This window comes from Canis aureus, chromosome 8 (assembly GCF_053574225.1).
Source record: "Canis aureus isolate CA01 chromosome 8, VMU_Caureus_v.1.0, whole genome shotgun sequence".
Lineage (NCBI taxonomy): Eukaryota > Metazoa > Chordata > Mammalia > Carnivora > Canidae > Canis > Canis aureus.
Genome location: NC_135618.1, coordinates 68,406,079 through 68,427,688, shown reverse-complemented (window position 1 = coordinate 68,427,688; position 21,610 = coordinate 68,406,079). Strand labels below are relative to the sequence as shown.

Here is a 21,610-nt window from a genome sequence, read left to right as displayed (position 1 = left end):
TGAACATATGGGTGTAGGTATCTTTTTGAGACAGTGATTTCATTTCCTTAAGATAAATACCCAGAAGTGAAATTGCTGGGTCATATAGTAAAAATAGGTAGCCTTTAAATTCTTTGAGAAACCTCCATATTTCCTCATTCTTCACAGTAGCTGCACACTCCCACCAACAGTGCACGAGGGTTCAATTTTCTCCACATCCCCACCAGCTTATGTTATCTAAGGATAACCATTCTAACGTGTGAAGTGAGAGCTCACTGTGGTTTTGATTTGCATTTCCTCGTGATTAGTGCTGTTGAGCATCTTTTCATGTGCCTATTGGCCATTTGTAGGGGGCCCCTCCCTTTATTCATTTTAAATAGCTTTTTAAAAAGTAATCTCTATACCCAACGTGAGGCTTGCACTCATGACCCCAAGATCAAGAGTTACATTCTGTAAGGACTGAGCCAGCCAGGCCCTCCCCTCCTTATGTATTATCATTTTTTAAATAATTTTTTAAAATTTATATTTATTTATTATAGTCAGAGAGAGAGAGAGAGGTAGAGACACAGGCAGAGGGAGAAGCAGGCTCCATACACTGGCAGCCCGACATGGGATTCGATCCTGGGTCTCCAGGATCGCGCCCTGGGCCAAAGGCAGGCGCTAAACTGCTGCGCCACCCAGGGATCCCTGTATTATCATTTTTTAAAAAAAATATTTGAGAGAGTGTGCTGGAGTGGGGGAGGAGGGATAGAGGGAGAGAGTCTTTCAAGTAGACTCCCTGAGTGAGGAGCCTGACATGGGGCTTGATCCCACAACCCATGAGATCATTACCTAAGCCCAAATCAGAAGTCCTATCCTTAACTGAATGAGCCGCCCCAGACAACCCACCTTTTATTTTTTAAATATAAATTCCTGTGCACTGTAGTATTCCTTTATTTATTAGGAATTCATGTGTTTTTAAACTGTGCCAATATTTTAAGTAGGCTCCACACCCAGTGGGGCTTTAACTCATGACCCTGAGACCAAGAGTCACATGCTCTTTCAACTGAGCCAGCCGGGTGCCCCCTGTGCTAACATTTTATTTTTTAAAGATTTTATTTATTTATTCATGAGAGACACACAGAGAGAGATAGAGGCAGAGACACAGGCAGAGGGAGAAGCAGGCTCCATGCAGGAAGCCTGATGTGGGACTCGATCCCAGGACTCAGGGATCATGCTCTGAGCCACTCAAACGTCCCTGTGCCAACATTTTAAATTAGGATGGTTACTATTTTTCTTAAAGTTTGGGTTACAAATATATGTAGTTAAAAAAAAAGATTTATTTTAGAGACAGCAAGCATGAGTGGGAGGGGCAGGGGAGAGGGAGAGAGAATCTCAAGCAGACAGTGCTCTGAGTGTGGAGTCTCGCATGGGGCTCAATCTCAGGACTCTGAGATCATGACAGAGCCAAAAACCAGAGTCAGTTGTTTAACCCACCGTGCAGCCCAGGTGCCCCCCAAACAGATAGTTTTGAGGAGTCTCCCCACCTCTATTAGTCTTGGTCTTACTTTGCAGGATCTTGGGGTACACAAAAATTTATAGAATATCAAGTTCTTAGGAATGCGGAGATCACAACACAGCACAAATGTCTGTATAGAAGCCTGAAGAAGAAAAAGAATACATTTGACTTCAAGCCTGAAAAATAAGTGAAAGGAAAAAGCATACTCAAAGAAACAGAAATCTTAAAAAAGGAGAACAGAAACAAGAACACACCAAGAAAAGTGCCCAAAGTCTGGGCCTATACAAGAAAAAAAAACAAAAAACAAAGGATTCACTTCAAATCGAGTGCAGAAAGATGTAGGAGGATTACCCTATCTTACACTCTACTACCCTATACTTTACTATATACCATCCTATCCTACCTATCCTGGGAGGACTAACTTTGTAGCACCTGCCACACATTCGAAATAGGTGCTTTATATATATTATCTCACTCACTGGTCCCTATTAAATACAACTACTAATATCCCTCCTTTGGAAACGAGGAATCTGAGGATCAGAAAGATTCAGAAAATTGCTCAAGGTCATACAGCCAGTAAGTGGCATTCAGATATCATTTTGCCACACTATCTCTAGAAAACAAACCCACTTGGGATTTATTTATTTATTTATTTATTCATTCATTCATTCGAGACACAGAGAGACAAGCAAAGACACGGGCAGAGGGAGACAAAGGCTCCATGCAGGGAGCCTGATGCAGGACTCATCCCAGGACCCAATGATCACAACCTGACCCAAAGGTAGAGGCTCAACCAGTGAGCCACCAGGGTGCCCCTTGTTTTGTTTTTTAAAGAGGCTTGGCTATTTCCAGCACAAGGGATTGAACAATCTCTAGGACGAAGCCCTGTGGTCACACACATTCTTTAATCTTCACAATCCAGTGCAGAATAAACATGTATCAGGATGGTGTTGAAACAGGTTACCCCTCACCAGCAGCTCCCCCGCCCTCCCGTCCACCTCTACTCCTCCGTGCTTCCGCCACACCTCCATCTGGAATGTTCCAGGCTGGGAATCTTGCGCAGCTGAAGGCCCTCTCCCTGCGCCCTCGCCGCCCGCGCCGCGCGGTCCTCCCCGCCCCCCCGCCCCGCGGGTGTCCCCCGTTTGGGACGGGCAAGCACCTGGTCCGACACCCCCCTTCCCCTCCGCCCGGCCCAGCGCTCCGGCGCCAAGTGTCCAGAGCCCATTTCGCAGTTGAACCACCGCTTCATTTTCACCAGGACCCGCCTGAGACGGCGGCGGCCCCGACTGGGGTCGCTAGGGAGCGGGGTCGGTCTGCATTTTGCTGCGGGGCAGAACGAGGAGTCCCACCGTGGACCCGTCCCGCTTCCCCCCGCTGCACCTCACCCCAGCCCCCATCTCTGAAGGTTCCTAGCCGGCCGGAGGCACAGCGGGAAGGCGGCCCCAGAACGCGGGGACACGTAGACACGCAGGGCTCGCAGCGGGCCGCCGGCTTCTTGGGGGCCCCACAGCTGAGGCCGAGCCCCACCTCGGCCCGGGGAGTGGGGAGCGCCGAGCCCCGCCTCAACGGGCACCCGGGGCCAAAGCACCGAGCACCGACCCCTCCCGCCGGCGTCACCCGCAGCCACACAAAGGCCGGAAGTGCGCCCGCAACGGCCGTCGAGGCGCCCTCTCTAGGACCCGGGAGGTCCCAGCCTCTCGGTGGTTCCCCCAGGCTTGCCAGACGCCCCGGACCAGATCTTCCCAGAGCTGGAGAGCGAATCCAGCAACTCACTCGTGGGAGAGAATGTCCACTTCTAATGTATCCAGGCCTAAGTTTCAGCTGAGGGTTTGGAGCAGGTGTATTATATATCATGCTGGCTCCCCCCCCACCCCTTCTGCCCCCCAGGAGGAGCAAATGAGGCCCGGAGAAAGTTCTCTCCTGCTCAGGGTCTCCCAGTGACAGCTGAGTCAGATCCCAGCACTTGGCCGTCGCACAAGTGCACTTGCCACTGTCCAGGGTTGCCTCAATCGGAAATGAACACCATGAAAATTAAAACCTACGTGTCCAAAATGGCAGCAAACATCTAAGAGTTTCAAAATCCACCAAATGGAATGTGCAAGAATTCAGAGAAGAGCATCCTATACCCGTTAGGGTGGATACTAGCAAACCCCCTGCCCCCCCAAAACAAACCAAAAATATCCCTAACAAAACCAAACAGCAAGTGTTGGAAAGGGTGTGGAGAAAATGGAACCCTTGTGCATGGCTGGTGAGATGTAAAATGCTGCAGCCACTGTGGAAAACAGTATGGAAGCTCCTCAAAAAATCCAAAACAAAATTACTGTGTGAGCCAGCAATTCCACTGGGTATTCCTCTGAGTATATGCCCCAGAGAATTCAAAGCAGAGGGTTGAAGAGATTTCTATACCGCTGTTCATAGCAGCATTATTTACAAAAGCCCTAAAGTAGAAGCAACTCAAGTGTCTATTGACAAATGGATAAATGAAATGTGGTCTATACATACAATGGAATATTATTCAGCCTTAAAAAGGATGGAAATTGGGATCCCTGGATGGCGCAGCGGTTTGGCGCCTGCCTTTGGCCCAGGGCGCGATCCTGGAGACCCGGGATCGAATCCCACGTCGGGCTCCCGGTGCATGGAGCCTGCTTCTCCCTCTGCCTGTGTCTCTGCCTCTCTCTCTCTCTCTCTCTCTCTGTGACTATCATAAATAAATAAATAAATAAATACCTTAAAAATTAAAAAAAAAAAAAAAGGATGGAAATTCTGACATTGATCCTACTGGGGTAATCATTTTGCAATATATAATTGTGTCAAATCATCACATTGTACACCTTAAACTTACAGTATATGTGAATCATAACCCAAGGGAGGGGGGAATCTATTCTCTTAAAAAATCTCTCTCTCTCTCTCTCTCTCTCTCTCACACACACACACACACACACACACACACACACACACACACACGCAGGCTCCCTGCTCAGTGGGGAGTCTGTGTCTCTCTCCCTCTGCCCCTCCCCCTGCTCATGCTTTCTCTCTCTCTCCCTCTCTCTCTCTCGCTCTCGCTCTCGCTCTCGCTCTCACTCTTGCTCTGTCTCTCTTGAATAAATAAATCTTAAAAAAAATCTCACACAATAGGGTGCTTGACTGGCTCAGTCAGTAGAGCATGCGACTCTTGATCTCAGGGTCGTGAGTTCTAGACCCACGTTGGGTATGGAGCCTACTTAAAAAAAAAAAATCACATTACAGCCAAACCCTAAGACAGTAATTAATTTGGGAAAAATTTTAGTCAATGCCCAAATCTTGTTCAGCATCATAAGAGCCACTCAAATCAGGACCCTTATTACTATAGTAATAAATGTGGCCAAAGTCCCAGGCATTTATCAGGAATTCTTATACATCTGAGAATTTACATTGGTCAGAAATCCTAGCAAATATGGGAATGCTTCCAGTTGTAACTCAGGCCTAAAGAAACATTAGAAATGCTGCTCTGAAGAAAAACACCTTTAAAGAAGTTTCAAGATTTCATATGGGTGGCTCAGTTGGTTAAGCGTCCAACTCTTGGTTTTGGCTCAGGTCATGATCTTGGGGTTGTCAGGCTCTGCGCTCAGCATGGGGTCTGCTTGTCATTCTCTCTCTCTCTGACCCTCCCACTCATGCTTTCTGTCTCTCAAATAAATATTTTAAACAAAATATTTCATTTCGCTTTAAACGATTTACAGCAAAGGGAAATTATCACTCAGATATGGGCATATAAGATATGCCTTATACCTTTGCTCTTGCCACAGTAGAACTAGAAATGCAGCTTTGTGAAAAATCATTGCATTCTGTCTCATAAGCAGGGGTTTGGATTTGGCCATGTTCTGCCTTAAGTATTTTCTTTGGCTTAAGATTCTAGTCCTGCTTTTTCCAATAGGGTAGGCATTAGCCAAACGTGGCTATTGAGTGCTTGACATGTGTCTAATCCCGATTGAGATGTCCTCTGATGTAAGTTACACACTGGATTTCAAAGAAAAAATTTTTCATTGAAAAAAAAAAGAATGTAAATGTAAGCTATATCAATTTTTAGAATTAATAATTTAGTTTTAAAATGTAAAGTATGTCATTTAATAGCTTAAACATAATCTTATTTTTATTTTATTTTATTTTTTATTTTCTTCACGAGGGACACAGAGAGAGGCAGAGACACAGGCAGAGGGAGAAGCAGGCTCCCTGCCGGAAGCCCAATGCAGGACTCGACTCAGGACCCCGGGATCACGACCCGAGCCAAAGGCAGACGCTCAACCACTGAATCACACAGGTGCCCCAGTAATTTTAAAATGTATATGTGGAAGTGCTATTTTGGATATATCAGGTTAAATAAACTATAGCCTTAATGTTAATTCCATCTGTTTCTTTCCGTTTGTCAAAATGTGGCTACTAGAAAATTTAATGTTTCATATGTGCTTGCGTTATATTTACATCAGAAAGCACTGTTGTTTGGTCCTATGGGCTAATCAGGTTGACGATAATGACAACAACAACAAAACTGCAAGCTTGTTGATGGCCACATTTTAATTAATTAATTAATTAATTAATTAATTAATTAATTAATTAGAGAGAGAGGGAGAGCACAAGCTCATGCAAGCAGGGGAAGCAGCAGAGAGAGGTGGAGAGAGAGAATCCCAAGCAAACACCTGCTGAGTGTGGAGCCTGATATGGGGCTCCATCCCAGGATCCTGAGATCATGAGCTGAGCTGAAACCAAGAGCCAACCACTTAACCAACTGAACCACCCAGGCACTCTGATGGCCAACATTTTATATGTGTTCTTTTTTTTTTCCAATGCGTAGGTCGACCTTAGGAGGGAAATGTATATTCCACATATACATTTTAAGTTACATGCTGTTATCTTATCATACCACCACCCTTGTTTTACAGTTGAGGACACTGAGGCACAAGAGCATAGACAGGTTGCCTAGAGTACTCACAGAAGACCTGGGAAATCCAGGAGGAGTAGCTCTGGAGCTAACTCTAGGCTGGTGTGTCATCTTTGCTGCACGAAGTGATTTCAGACAGATTTGCAGTAACCAAAGCCAAAAAGCTTTATTTGGAAACCAGAATTCTGGCTTTATTACTTTATAGGTAAAGCTATTTCCAGGTAGAGAATGAAAATGGAAAACCTCCATTTCTTTCAGTAGGAAGATCTACTCAGATAAGTAAATTCAACCCAGAAGTTTCCCTTAGTTAAAAATTAGAGACCAAGGAAATAACTGATTTAAATTTTACTTCAAATCAGTATACGTTAGAAGTAGATCTCTCTGTCGCATTCTTTGCCATGCCTTGGGACTTTTGTCTCAAAAACCTGGCCTATTTATAAAACTACCTGGGTCTAACAGTCAGTTCTGGATTAATCCAAGCCCCGTTGTCCCTTAGCACAATGTCCTCAATGTTGATCTGTGTTGTAGGATGTGTGAAAATATCCTTAAAAAATATTTTATTTATTTCTTTGAGAGAGAGGGAGTGCAACAGAGTATAAGCATCGGAAGTAGACAGAGGGAGAGGGAGAAGCAGACTCCCCACTGAGCAGAGAGCCAGATGTTGGGCTCCATCCCAGGACCCTGGGATCATGACCTGAGCCGAAGGCAGACACTTAACTGACTGAGCCACCCAGGTGCCCCTGGAATTTCCTACTTTTTAAGGCTGAATAATATTCTATTGTATGGCTAGACCACATTTTATTTCCTCCATCACTCTTTGATGGAAACTTGGGTTGTTTTCACCTTTCTTGACCTTTAAAGAAGGAAATGACATGATCTCACCTGTGTTGTCAGAGCATCAAGGATGATAGGAAAGGCCAGTGATTGGGGAGGATTGTGCACTATTTGATGGAGGCTCAGTCAGACAGGAGCAATCTGGGTGGAGAAAAGGACCAGAGTGAGAGTGTAATTTGGTTTTGGTGACATCTAGGCTGTCCGGGATGAAAGGGAGGAGATAGGTAGCAATGGTCTTAGTTTGGGTGATTAGTAGGGTAAAGATGCCTTTAACTGAGATAGAGAAATCAGGAGGAGGGGGAGGGAGAGAAGGGAGAGGGAGGACGGAGAGGGAAGGGAAGAAGGGAAATTGAGTTGGTTTCCTTTGAGGATGGGGTGGATGGGGGAAGATCATGCTGTTATTTGAACTCGTGATTCTGAGGGGTCTTCAGGAAAATCAGGTGGAAATGCTGGGGGGGGGGGCAGGTGTGAAAGTGAAGTGAGATGACCCCATAATTATAAAAGGGATCAGCAAACACAATTGAAGAGAAATGCCACCCAGAGTTCCCCCCAGGCCCACACTTTTTCAAAGCAGCAAGAGGCTCTCCAAATCCGTTAGCGTGGTGCACAGTGCTCTCTCGTGGCAGCTAGGTGCAACGGCAGTTGGGCTTACCACCTAGAGAGGAAATGTGTTTCTGAATTCTGCCCTTAGCCTGAGAAGGAAATCTGACACTGACTTACACAATGTTTTAAGATCCCCGTGTAAGGATTGGGTACTCAAAGGTCCAGGGAAGCCGGCTGTCTCTCAGCAGGTGCTGTGAACCTAGGAGGCACCTGTGGGACAGCCTAAGGCCAGGTTAATGAGGTGTAGAGAAGTGAGAACAGTGTGTGTATTGAAATTATTTGGGGGTCTCCCTCTTGCTCCCACATTTCAAGTATTAATGTACAACTATTAATATTTAATTTTCCAACCAGGCTGGAAAATTCATTCGTTAGCTTAATGAATTCATTCATTCATTTCATTCATTAGCTTAATGAAATTGTCTGCCTGGATGGTCCCTAAGCAACCTGGGAAACATTTCACTTTTGCTTTGGGCTTCTTTCTTCTTCTTCTTTTAAATTTAATTTGTTTGTTTGTTTGTTTAAAGTAGGCTCCACACCCAACATGGGACTCAAACTTACAACCTGCAATCAAGAACTGCATGCTCCACTGACTGAGCCAGCCAGGTACCCCTTGCTTTAGGCTTCTTGTCTCCTCTAATTGGCCCTGTCTCAGTTTAAGGAAAGGCCGTTTCAGAACTCTGCACATGGGGTACATGGGTGACTCAGTCAGTTAAATGTCTGCTCTCAGCTCAGGTCATGATCCTGGGGTCCTGGGATCCAGCCAGCGATGGTCTCCTGCTCAGTGGGGAGTCTGCTTCTCCCTCTGCCCCTCCCTCTGCTTGTGCTTGTGCTTTCTCCCTCTTAAATAAAATCTTTAAAAAAAAAGATTTATTTATTTATTTATTTATTCATTCATTCATTCATTCATTCATTCATTCATTCATGAGAGATAGAGAGAGGCAGAGACATAGGCAGAGGGAGAAACAGGCTCCCTGCAAGGAGCCTGATGTGGGACTCGATTCCTGGGCCCCGTCCAAAGGTAGAAGCTCAACTGCTGAGTCACCCAGGCGTCCTCCAACCCCCCCTCTTTTTTTTTTTAAAGGAACTCTGATCATTTATTTCAATACTACACCCAGGAATGTCTCAAATGGGAGAACCTGTGTGGTGGCAGGCTTTATCAGTTAGGATATAGGTTTGACTGTTGTCAATGAGACTCCAAAGGAGAGTGGCTGAAGCAAGACAGAGGATTATTTTTCTCATGTTTGTAAAGTCTGGATTTAGGTGGTTCAGGGCTGGGCTGGTGGCACTGGCACTTGGGACCCTGGTTGCTTCCAGCTTTCTGCTCCACTCTCCCCAGGGTGTGGTTCTCAGCATCACAGAGTGCGACAGAGCTCCAGGCACCGCATCCACTCCCAAGGAGCAGGGTGAGGAAGACCGGAGGAGGAAGGAGGGCTCACCCCTTCCCTGTAAGGGCCTGATCTGGGAGCTTCACAGAACACTTCTGATGTCTTGAGCAGTAAATGAATTAATACAGGTAGAGTTCTGAACGGTACCTGGCTTAAGAAGGCCTTTCAGTAATAATAACCATGATAGTAATATGGCTGATATTTTTAAAAGATCATTTATTCGAGAGGGAGAGAGAGCATGTGTGAGTGGCAGGGGAGGGGCAGAGGGAGAGGGAGAGAGAGAATTTCAAGCAGACTCCCTACTGAGCTTGGAGCCTGATGGTGGGCTTGATCTCCTGACTCTAAGATCATGACCTGAGCTGAAAGCAAGAGTCAGATGCTTAACCAATGGAGCCACCTTGTAACTAATAATTTTTGAATGTTTATTATGTACCTGCCATTAAAGAGTGTTACCTGTGTTGGCCCACTTAACCTTAACCCTCATCACATTCTGGGGTATGTACTACTGTTATTTTACAGACAAGAAAACTGATGTAGAGAGGTCACACAGTTATAAATAGCAGAACTTCCAGTCAAAATCGTTCAATCTTATTCCAGAGTCTGCTTACTTAGCCAGTAACCCATACTAACTCACAAGTACGCTGTTTTTTTTTTGTGTGTGTGTATATATATATATATATTTTTTGGAGAGGGGTTTAGTATTATATTAAGAATTTATTCCTATATCTTTTTTTTAAATTTTTATTTATTTATGATAGTCACAGAGAGAGAGAGAGAGAGAGAGAGAGAGGCAGAGACACAGGCAGAGGGAGAAGCAGGCTCCATGCACCGGGAGCCCGACGTGGGATTCGATCCCGGGTCTCCAGGATCGCGCCCTGGGCCAAAGGCAGGCGCCAAACCGCTGCGCCACCCAGGGATCCCTTATTCCTATATCTAAAGACAAATTGTTCTCAGGCCACTGCAGCCTGGCCTGTGTTTGCTTCTCCAGACCCCTTACACAGCCTGGGTAGAGAGGAAGTCTGAACAGGAGATGGGATATATCGGAGACCTGGAGTCAGGAGGGCTGGGAGAAATTGGATCCCGAAAGAGAAATGGCAAGTACCAGATTCAAGGCCTAAGGTGGGGAACTCTCTTGCAAACAATAATCTGTATAAATCGAGACACCCTGATCAACCCCGAGGAAAACATCTACTCATTCTTGGATATTTTATTTATATTCCTTTTAAAGCGATCATGCTTGGGTTTCTTTTTTTTCTTTACTATTTCCCACCTATTTGTTGTTGCTATATAGGAAATCTATTGATCTTGTATATTTGCTGGCCACCCACATTTCTGAACTCTTTTATTTCAGGGAATTGACCATTGATTTTCTTGAGCTTTCTAGGAGGGAAGGCAGAGCATCTGCTAATCAGTGTCATTTATTTCGTGATTGCTAGTATTTGAACTTCTCATTTCCTCTTGTCTCAAGGAATTAACTTGGGAGTTCCAGGAAAATATTGAATAATTGTGGAAATAGGGATTCTAGTCTTATTCATGAGATTAGTGGGAATGTGCTATTGTTTTGTTAAGTGTGGTAACTGCTTTTTTAAACATTATATCATTTTTTTTTCTTATCTGGATCTTTCTTTCTTTCTTTCTTTCTTTCTTTCTTTCTTTCTTTCTTTCTTTCTTTCTTTCTTTCTTTCTTGTATATGTATATTTTTATTGGAGTTCGATTTACCAATATATAGTATAACACCCAGTGCTCATCCTATCATATTTTTTTCAAGTGTCACAGAAACTGTTGGCTGCTTACCCCCAAATAATCGCCCTTCTTCTTGTGTGCTAAAAAATGCCCTCTGATTTTGACAAGAATTGGCAGAAAACTCTTAATCTAACGGAAGGGACCCAGCTGTGGCATGTACACCGGAAATGGCTCTGGTCAGTGAGATGTATAGGGAAGTCAGAAGGGGTGGGTGTATGTGTCTTCCTAGGAAGGTTTCCCTCCACGATAAAGAGCAGGAACTGTAGGGGGAAGAGGATTTCCTAATGGTCTCAGGACCATGCTTCTGGGCTCTGAGCTGAATTTGTGAGGACACTGTCCTGACACCTGCTGCAGTTATCTTTCTGACCAGTAGGTGAGCGACCAAACTCCATAGAGACGCTGGCCCAGAACTCCGAGAAATCCCTTGTTTGAACCATCTGCAGTCAAGGATGCTGTTCCTTGCAGCTGAGGGGAGTTCCTAAATGCCACATTTGTCAAGGAAGCCTCCATCTGTCACCAGTTTACTGTTTTTGCCTGACGTAGGAATTAGGAGTTGCAGTTCAAAGCCAAAAGCGAGCCCTTGAACCAGAGCAGGTGAGAGCGAGGAGTATCGAGTCAGGACTGAAGAAGGGAGCAAATCAATTTTGGGCAGTCACGGGCAGGAAGAGCAGATCCAAGGATGCTTCAGGGAAGCGTTCGGTTGGATCTTTTGAGCTTGGGCCACCTGGGTTCCATCCTCTCCCTTGCCAGCTCTTAGTTTGGGAATGATCGAAAGCAGTTATTCACCTGCCAGGTAGAAAGCATTTCTGCTTCCTGGAGCTCTGCTTTTTATCGGGGATGTAAATCCAGTCGCCTTAGCTTCCTTGGTTCCAGGGGAGCGCGTGCATTTCCTGGCGCTCAGGCGGGAGGAGACCCCGCCCAGGTGAGCACGATCAGCCTGCACCTTTGCCTTTGGACCACGATGGGGGCGCGCGGGGGCGCCAAAGCTGCGTGGGGAGGGCCCCGGAGGAGGGTCTGGAAGGACTACCTCCTCCGAGGGTGGGCAGGCACCGTGGGGCCAGGTAACGGGAGGATGCGCAAGTGGGGCGTAACTGAGACCCTCGCTTGAAGCTCGGGCTAGAGGGAGAGAAGGCGGAGGTCTGAGCTGTGAGAGCGAGGAAGGACACAGAAAGGAGTAGGGCGGATTGGTTTGGAGGCTGGTTCTGGGTGGGGGTGGGAGTGGGGGAGCTATCCTGGGAACCAGCGCAGGGACTGGGAGTACCAGAAATACTATTCTACTATTCCGGGTGGGTCATCTTGAAAATTCTTCCTCGGATGAGAAGCAGGAAGCTGCCAGGTGCTCCAGCAGTAGGGATCAGTGGGGCTGAGGCTGGGGGCCTGTGTGCGACAGGACAGCCTGCAGAGGGGCGTGCTGCCGGGAAGTGACTCAGATCCACTTGGGATGCGAATATGAGTCGTGTCCCCCGCCCCCCCCCCCCCGCCCCCGCCCTGCCGGCCCCAGCTCATATCTCACCCATCAGCAAACTCAAGGCTTATCAGGTCCATCTACAAGTCCTGGAGGCTTGATCTCCAGAATACACCCTGAACTCTTGCTGCTTACTACCCTTTGCAGCTGCTACCATACCAGTCCAAGTCCTTCCCTAGACTTGTATCTAGTCTTATTTCCGCCCTTGTGTCATCATTGTCCCTTCCTCACACAGCAGCCAAAGGGATGTTTTAAAAACCTAAAACAGGGATGCCTGGATGGCTTAGTCGGTTAAGCATCTGACTTCTGCTCAGGTCATGATCCCAGGGTCCTGGGATCCACCCCTACATGGGGCTCCCTGCTCAGTGGGGAGTCTGCTTCTCCCTCTCCCCCTCTCCCTGCTCATGTATGCTCTTTCTCAAATAAATAAATAAATAAGATCTTGGAAAAAAAAAAAACAAACCTAAAGCAAATCCTATCACTGTCTTGGTTAAAACTTACCAGGTGTTGTCATTTGCAGTAGAAACTCCTCCCCAAAGCAAAGCCCTGCACAGTTAGACTGCTATCTGCCTTTTCAACATCTTCTTTTATGACTCTTTTCCTGTTCATGGCGCTCCAGCCCACTGGTCGTTATTCTGCCTTTTAAACACTATGCCTCTTCCTGCCCTGGGGACTTGGCATTTGCTGTGTCCTCTGGCCCAAATGCTCTTCCCCTAGATATTCCCATAATTGATTCCTTTGCTTTCACATGGAAAGGAACAAAGAGGAGAGTGGTCTGGGATGCTGAGGTAGCGTGGATGTTGGCTTCATTCAGTTTCTTTCTGGAAATCTTCCCTGATGTTCCTGAGAGGCATCTCAGCATGGAAGGAGAATATATTGGAATTAGTGATCACAGCCGTGGTCACAAGGAGCAGGTAAGGTCTGCGTTGAATCTTGACAGAGGGTATTGTTTCAATAAGCAGAATTGGGGTAAACTCCATGCAGAAAGCAGTGGTACCTATTTGTTCTGCTTGGTCTTCAGTGCTTATGAGAGTACCAAGCAGAAAATAAATACTCAATATAAAATTCTGGAGTGAATGCACTAATAAATGAATAAAGGAAATAGAAAGAAAACTCTAAATGTATCTGTTTGTCAAGTTCTAGTGACAAGCCAGGTTGAAAAAGCAGCATTAAGCCAAACTGAAGAGGCCCTTAACAGAGACTAGGGTTAAGTCTTGTATCCCATTGCCATCTCTCCTGACTAAATCTGAGCCCTCCATCCCTGCAGTCTTGCTGGTGAACTATCCCCAGAGGAATCTTCAAGAGAGACAAGGTAGTACTAAGTGACTGAGGAATTGCCAAGAAGGGGACAGTCTGTGGCAGTGAGGTCCTCCTGGGGTGAAGCATCCTTAGAGTATACTTGAACTTGGTACTACCGGCAGGAGAATATGTTGCTGGTTCTCTGTTGGGTGGGCAGGAGGTGCTTGTGGACAGATCCATGTTTGCTCTCCTGGGCCCTTATACTCCCTGGTGTGCCTGGTAATGCCCACAGCACAGTCCAACCCTCAGTCGTGTCCCTTGTCAGGCCCCTGTGGCTCTCCCCTCAGCCATCTCATGCTTGACTGGTCAGGAACAATCTTTTTACCTCTCCTTGGCCAGCTGTCTTGGCTTTCGCTCCTTCTCTGGAATCTGAATCCCTCCAGAAGTTTCTGTGAGTGTCTGAGTGGCTCTGTGTCCCTCTCCCCCTTCCCCTCCAGTTGGGCAGGACTGGGGTCTTCTGAGGTTCCCTCCTCTGGCCCAACCCTAACCCATGTATCCTGTCACAGGGGAACGGGAATCACATTCTCCTCATCCTGGCCTGTTCCTGTGGACTTTGGGTTTCCTTATCGATCTGACATTCTTTTGCTGTCATGTGGTTTTCCTTATTTGTTCAGTGTCATGTGTTTTGAAATATCACTGGGTATATTTTTCCCTCTTGACTATCTGGATTGTTTTCTTCTGCAGCTTCTACTGTTCAAACAGGCCTTTTTTTTTTTTGGTCCCAGAAGAATGGAATGGAATGTGGATTTCACATAGACTTTCTCAGCTTTGATTTCCAAACTGGGTCAAAGTATCAAAAATAAAAAGTAGAACCTTTGAATTTAGGCTTTCAAGAAAGATAAGGGTCAGCTCAGAATTCTGAATGCTGGGGATGATTTCCTTAAGGAGCTCAGCAGGGAAGGGAAGGGAGTCCTGATCATGCAGATGGGCTTCATAGGAAGGTCAGGTGTGAGAGCTCTGCTCTGTCCTTTGGGTTTGTTGTTGTTGTTGTTTTGTTTTAAGATTGTATTTATTTATTCTTGGAAAGCACAGAAAGGCAGAGACATAGGCAGAGGGAGAAGCAGGATCCCTGTGAAGAGCCCAATGTGGGACTTGATCCCAGGACCCCGGGATCATGACTGAGCCGAAGGCAGACGCTTAACCACTGAGCCACTCTGGGCAACTGAGGCACAGAAGAGGCATGGGTTTGTATTAAAGAGGTTCTATGACCTGATAAAAGAAAGGACATCCATAGTGGGCTCCTGAGCAAGGCCCAAGGGACCAGATGATCCAGGCCACACTGCAGTGGACACCCCAGTGTAGGAAGCCCTGTAAACGTTGCCTCAAGTCTATAGCAAGAATTTCAGATGAATCAAAGGCTTCAGAGCACAGGATGAATGGTAACATCTACTCATATTTTTTATATGATCTCAGTTTTAAAATACCTTTCTACATTATGTGCTAGGCAAGGTGATTACTGTTGATTTGATTCGACAGATTAGATGATGGGGTTTTGCAGTTGCTTCCAAAAGCAGTTTGGAAGTGAGTCATCTCAGTGGCTGGCACTCAAGTCTTCCAGCTCTGAATCCACCACCTGATCCCTGGCCTCACTGGTAATGCAACAGCAATTTCTAGAGCTCATCTTCTTAGGTCTCACAGGAAGGGTGGCTACTGCACCTGAGTGTCCTCAGAGCCTTCCGCCCTCACTGCTCCCTGCCTCTTGTCCCACAGCACAGTGAGGGGCTGGGACAGGCTGCTGTGCTTCACGAGGCAGGAGTAGGAGAAGGAGGCTAAGTCCTGAGGGGAAGCTGACATCACCACCCAGGCCTGGTAAGTGTTGTTTCCACTGGGAAGAAGGGCTCCCCCCGACTTAGTCTCCTGTGTATCATCCGCCTGAATCCAGTGCAGATCAATTTCTTGTGGGTAGAAGCCAGAGACCCAGCACTTGAGTGTCTGAATTCCTTCCGGGGTCCCATGGCTGGTGATGGACACGGAGGGGGGTTCTGTGGGTGGGGGGAGAACATGGATATGGAGGGCCTGCCCTCGATGGCTCCCTGCTCATATCCCTTCCCTCCCACTTTCTGGGTGTCAGTGATGAACAGAACTCCAAGCTCTGTATCTGCCTCCCCAGGGAACTTCTATGAAGGTCAGGGAAGCCAAGGGTTCCCATGAGCCTCCCCTGGGCTTTCCCTGTCCCTCCACTGTGTATTGACTTCTGATAACAAGAAATTGTGAATGCCCCTATACATTTTTATATTTTCCCCCCAAACTTCTGAGTGAGCTTTGGGGCTCCCTCCTCCCCCAGTCTCAGCTCCATGCCTTGGTTCTGCCTGTGGCTCTATCCATCAGACCCATCCCTGCTCTGTCCCATAGGACCCTTGTTCTCACTGCTTCCCAAACCAAAGTCTCCACTTGTGACAACTAGGCTGTCACAGGCAGGCATTTTACACACCTGCCTCTCTCCACTGCTCAGCCTAGAGGTATCATCATAGAGACACTGCTGTGGCATTGGCCTGAGATGTTCCCCAGGCTCCCAGCTTGAGATCACCTTTGTCTTTCTCAGTGGGGTGCAGAGGAGTAGGATGTAGGAAGCAGGTGGATACCTTGTCGGTCCAGGTAGGTCTTGCCGTATTCTAAGTACCTCTGCAGCATCACTGGGCACTCCTCTTCCAGGTAAGCCTTGGCCCGCTGCACATAGACTTCTTCCGCTTCCCACTTCTTCTTGGTGTTCAGAGCTGCTGGGTCCTGGGGGACCCAGGCTGGGATTTCTTTGTTGAACTCGATGAAGTTCCTTCCATCATAGGCGTACCTCCAGAATGCTCCACTGTTTTTGTTATTCTGGAGCTCACAGCCAAACATTCCCTGAAAGGTATGAGACCCTGTACCCTCCCCAGGCCCCCAGGAAATCAGTCAGCCCAGCATTGACTGTGTTTTAATAACTTTTACTCCTCTGCAGTTTGCAAAAACAACAGGAAGAAAGGTTTTAGAAATCTAAGCATGTGGTCCCTTCATCTTGGCAAATGGGTTATGAGCCAGACATAAAGCACAAGATGGAAAGTTGCTTTGGTTTGGTATTTTAGGCCCATCTGAGCTGAGGTGCATCCTTCCCGGCTGGGGAGGGTCAGAGAGTACAGACCATGCACAGTGTTCCCAGACACCCCCCCCCCGCCCCCCATATCATCTCATCATCTCTTTTAGTGAACTGTGGATATACTAGGAGCTCTTAGGAACCTGATACAACCCCACCAAAGTACCATCTTTGAGTTAAATAGAAATTATTTAGAGTTTTATACCAATTATGAAATTTCTCCTTTTTTCTCAGTTCTAAGGGGAGCTGATGTCACCACTTGGGTGAGCATGATGTGACCACTGCTTCCCTCTTTTCTGGGGTTTGGTATCTTCACTACAGATCTCTGAAGCCCCTGCCTCAGCCCAGTGAGCAACAAGTCTTGGAAACTGGCTTCCTCAGGGAAGGGGACACAACTGGAGTTTACCCGGTACTGGTTAGCACTCTGCACAGGCTCTGATCTCAAGCTACCTGGGCTCAAAGGCAGATCTCTCTCCACCGAACCTGGCTTGGACTTGAGCCTTTAACCCTTCTGCCCTTGGGTCTTCTCATCTTGGAAACAGCAGTGGCCACAGTGCTGCTTTAAAGATTTTATTTATTTATTCATGAGAGACAGACAGAGAGGCAGAGACACAGGCAGAGGGAGAAGCAGGCTCCATGCACGGAGCCTGATGTGGGACTCGATCCCGGGTCTCCAGGATCAGGCCCTGGGCTGAAGCCACCAGGGCTGCCCCATAGTGCTGCTTTAGAGGTTGTTGTGAGCGTTATGGGTGTTAACACCTGTGCCTGGCACCTAGTAAGTGCTCAGTAAATGTTAATTATTCTCTAACATCCGCCATTCATCTCTTTACCCTCTTTACTCATAATTACTTGCAGCATTTTATTCCAGCCAATTGAATGTCTGCTGGTGCCCTTTCTGCCCATCTTTTGATACCCTATAATGAGTTAGTATCAACAGTTCACCAACCTGTGAGTGGCTGATTTAGAGGGCGGGGATAGGGGTGAGGGTGGGTGGTGTGGCTCAGGAGAGCCAGGCCCAGGGCTCTGTGTGCTGTGGCTCCTCCTACTCCTCCCACCACAAGTCCAGATGAGCCTTCCTTAGTCTGCTCCTTACAGACAGCCTTCCTGAGTCTGCTCCTTCAGGATTCCATGTAACTCTAACAATGTGTGGCTTTGAATTCAGTCCCTACTGACCTACTAGTATGGACCACAGTTCGTGTGAGACATTTTCTCTCCATCATTCAACAGATTTCATTTGAGCAGGTTATTATTGGCAGTCCCAGGTGATGGGTGATCAAGACAGACAGTGTTCTAACCTTCATGGAATTTACATTTGTAAGTTTTATGGAGTCTCTTGGCAATTCCAATTTTGCGATCAGACCAGATAATTAAGAACATGGTCACTGTCAAATAGCTAGGGACTGGCTGGGCCACCACGTGAACCCAGGTCTGACTGACCCCAGGATTAGCTCACTGTCTGCCCAACATCCCTGGTCAGGGGAGTCTGACACCTTCTAAAGTAGGATCAGCCTCAGAGAGGTTGGGGTGTGCAGCTTAGAGGTCACGCATGCCTGGATGAGAGCTGACTCGAATATCCTTTCCTGTGGGAGCTGAGGCCTAGGAGTGAGGGTGAGGAGGTGATGGGGCAGGAGGAGAGCAGATGCATTCTGGTCAGGGGATGCAGAGTGCCTGCATATTTCTATTCTGCTTTCCATTCCTCCTTCGGGATGGAGATTATTTCCATCCTGCTGACCCCTTCCCACTCACACCTGCAGGCCTACCTCTTGAGCTAAGACCCTCCACCCCAGCAGTCCACTGACCTTCTTTGTCCTTGTAATATTCCATGATGTCCTTCAGGGTCACCATGAAGATTTCCTCCCTTGCCTTCTGAAGTTTACTCTCCTTCTCCCAGTCCTCTATTCCTTCCATCTGGCTCCATGGGTACCGGGGTATGGCTTTCCCGGTTTCACTGTCATAGTGAAAGAAGTCCTGATCATTGAGGTAGGCAGTGGCCTGGAAGCTGGGGAAGCCATCACTGGGTCTGGATAGCCCAGTGTAGAAGAAGCTCAGAGAGTAAGGCCCTGAAAAGGAGCAGAAGACTTTGAGGTGTGCGGTCCATGCCAGGGAGACCCAACGTGGGCAGCAGAGAGTCAGGAAGGGGGCCCTGGCTCCTCGGTGTTTTCCTCCCTGGCCCTCAGCCTTATATCTCTGGAGGCTCACTCAAGTTTAAAGGGCCCTAGTTCTATTCTGGGGATGGCACTTCAGAGACCATTCTGTGTCTTCACTCCATTGTTTCTTCTTGGCAGATAAGAAGATAATATTTCTCAGCCTCCTTGTATGTGATTGAATTCTGTCAAAAGGGGATGTGAGTGGGAGCAATGTCTTTCTTCCAGTCTGAGGCCCTATGAATGGGTTTGTTCTGTCTTTCTTTTATTTATGTGATGACTGTGGAGACTTCAGGATGAAACAGGAGAAGAGAGGAAAGTTGCCTTATCTGTATTCAGTTTATATGATAAACTGAATATATAAATTATATATTTATATATAATATATATAATATTATATGTAATATAAATATTTATATTTATATTATTTATATTTTATATAAATAAACACTTGCTAGGGTAAACCACTAAAAACTTTCTTACTGGAGCATAACCTAGTCTAATACATAGAATTTGAATGTGTAGGAAAAATTTATCATAAAATTCAGGAGATGACCTAGAATGGATTGACACAGGGTAAGATCAGGATCTGGATCCCAGAATTCCCAGGGCTGTACCTTGCATTTTGCTATAAGACAGGGGCTGGGAGAGGGGGGACATTTCCATAATTAATTCATGATATAACTCATGAGTGTTATAATGTTGGAGGTCAGATGGCAGATTCCTAATTCGAGTACTGAAATTATTCTTGCTAATTAATTTTTAAATGTGATGAACTTTTAACACTATAGACCGAGAGTAAAGCAGATTACCCTTCATAGTGGGTGGGCCTCATCTAATCAGTTGAAGGTCAGAAGAAAAAAGCCCAGTCGCCCAAAGAAGAAGGAATTCTGCCTCCAGACTGCCTTTGGACTCAAGACGGCAACATTGACTCTTCTCCAGGGTCTCCAGCCTGCAGATTTCAATTGTGCCAGCCAATTTCTTAAAATCAATCTCTGTCTCTTGTTTATACTTCCTGTTTATTCTTGTTCTCTGCAGAACCCTGACTAATAAAGATTTTGGTGTAGGATGTGATTAACATTCTAAAATAAAATATATAGGGGTGTGTGGGTGGTTCAGTCAGTTAAGCATCTACCTTTAGCTCAGGTCCTAATCCTAGGGTCCTGAGATTGAGTCCCATGTTGGGCTCCCTGCTCAGTGGGGAGCCTCCTTCTCTCCCTCCCTCTGCCTGCTGCTCCCCCTACATGGGCTCTCTCTCTTTCAAATAAATAAATAAATACATACATACATACATACATACATAAATATTAAAAACATATATTCTCATAGTTTGTAAATATAATGAATTTCAGACATAAACAGTTTAGCTTACATTTCTTCAAACTGAAATTTGTGGCCAAGAAACAGCCTCATTTCCCTATTCTAGTGTTGACTCTAGTGCTTCCCAGATTCCAGCTGGCTGCTTTCCCCCTAACTTGCCTTCAGGGCTAATGGTAGAACTGTGGTCTGACAGTGGGGGAAAGAGACAGACTTCCTTCTACAACCCTCCAGTTAACTTGCCTTCACATCTGGCCCTTAGAGTTACACCCTCTTTATTCTGAGAACCAGACAGATTCATCCAGCCACTGGAAGAAAAGACGGAACAAGAAGTTCTATCTGTGTGGCTCCTGCTCTGTCCTGGTGTGTGACCCTGACCTGTCATTTCACCTCACTGGTCTCAGCTTTGCTTATTTGTAAATTAAGGGTTTTAGATTCTGATTCTATTTAGTTATTTTTAAGATTTTATTTAGTTATTCATGAGAGACACACAGAGAGTGACAGAAACATAGGCAGAGGGAGAAGCAGGCCCCCTCATTGGGCTCTCTGATGCGGGTCTCAGTCCCAGGACCCAACGATCAGGATCTGAGCTGAAGGCAGACACTCAACTACTGAGCCATGCAGGCATCCCTAGATTCTGATTCTTTAAGGCTTCATTTAGCACGAGTCCGGAGACTCCCTCAATACTTCTAGAAGGCTATGGGCTGAGTTAGGTGACAGCCTTTGACACCCATTCCCATAGTATATTTGGGAATCCCAGATGCATTAGAGGCCCTTCTCCAACTTGCCTGTCCCATTTATTACTTCCCCTCCATTCTTCTTCTCCAGAGCCACCCTGACTTCCTCACTTACCACCTTGGGTCTCCTGAGGGACTGCAGGACCCAGAAGGAGTAGCAGGGACAGCAGGGCAGACACAATTGTGTCCATTGTGTCTAACCAGACTGGTCTGCCCTGTGTTGTGGAACTTGGAGCAGACTACTTGGAGATAAAGCCAAGTGTAGTTATGGGAATGGTTGGGCTTTGAGCCCAGCCTGGGAAAGGTGACCCCATAGCCAATGAGAGTGCAGGACAGGCTCCTCCCCTGACAGTGAGAGAGGAGGATGCACAAGCCACCCTGGGCGGACGTTGTACTCAGTGAGTTCACATATGGTGTGCAAATGGAGAGCCAAGATGGCTGATCTTCAGGCTGGGACTCTGTATCCCCCAGGTGACAGAATGCCAGTGGCTGAGGGAGGAGGAATGGAGGTGTGAAGTGGCAGATGCCTGGGGTGTGTATTGCCTTCCCAGTCTATCATGATGTCCTCACCCTAGGCTCACTGGGGGGATTTGAGTGTGGTCAGACCACCTCTGGAAAAGCTC

At 46.7% G+C, this 21,610-nt stretch overlaps 1 protein-coding gene across 1 annotated transcript; it reads right to left on the bottom strand.

The window, feature by feature from the left end:
* Positions 1-15,095: 15,095 nt before the first annotated feature.
* AZGP1 (alpha-2-glycoprotein 1, zinc-binding) lies at positions 15,096-21,262 on the bottom strand. Its single transcript, XM_077907830.1, has 4 exons — positions 21,103-21,262; positions 18,589-18,849; positions 16,305-16,580; positions 15,096-15,704 (listed from the first exon to the last, which is right to left on the bottom strand). Exons 1-4 carry the CDS (start codon positions 21,176-21,178, stop codon positions 15,370-15,372), a joined length of 948 nt encoding a protein of 315 aa, XP_077763956.1. The 5' UTR covers positions 21,179-21,262; the 3' UTR covers positions 15,096-15,369.
* Between the last annotated feature and the right edge of the window lie 348 nt (positions 21,263-21,610).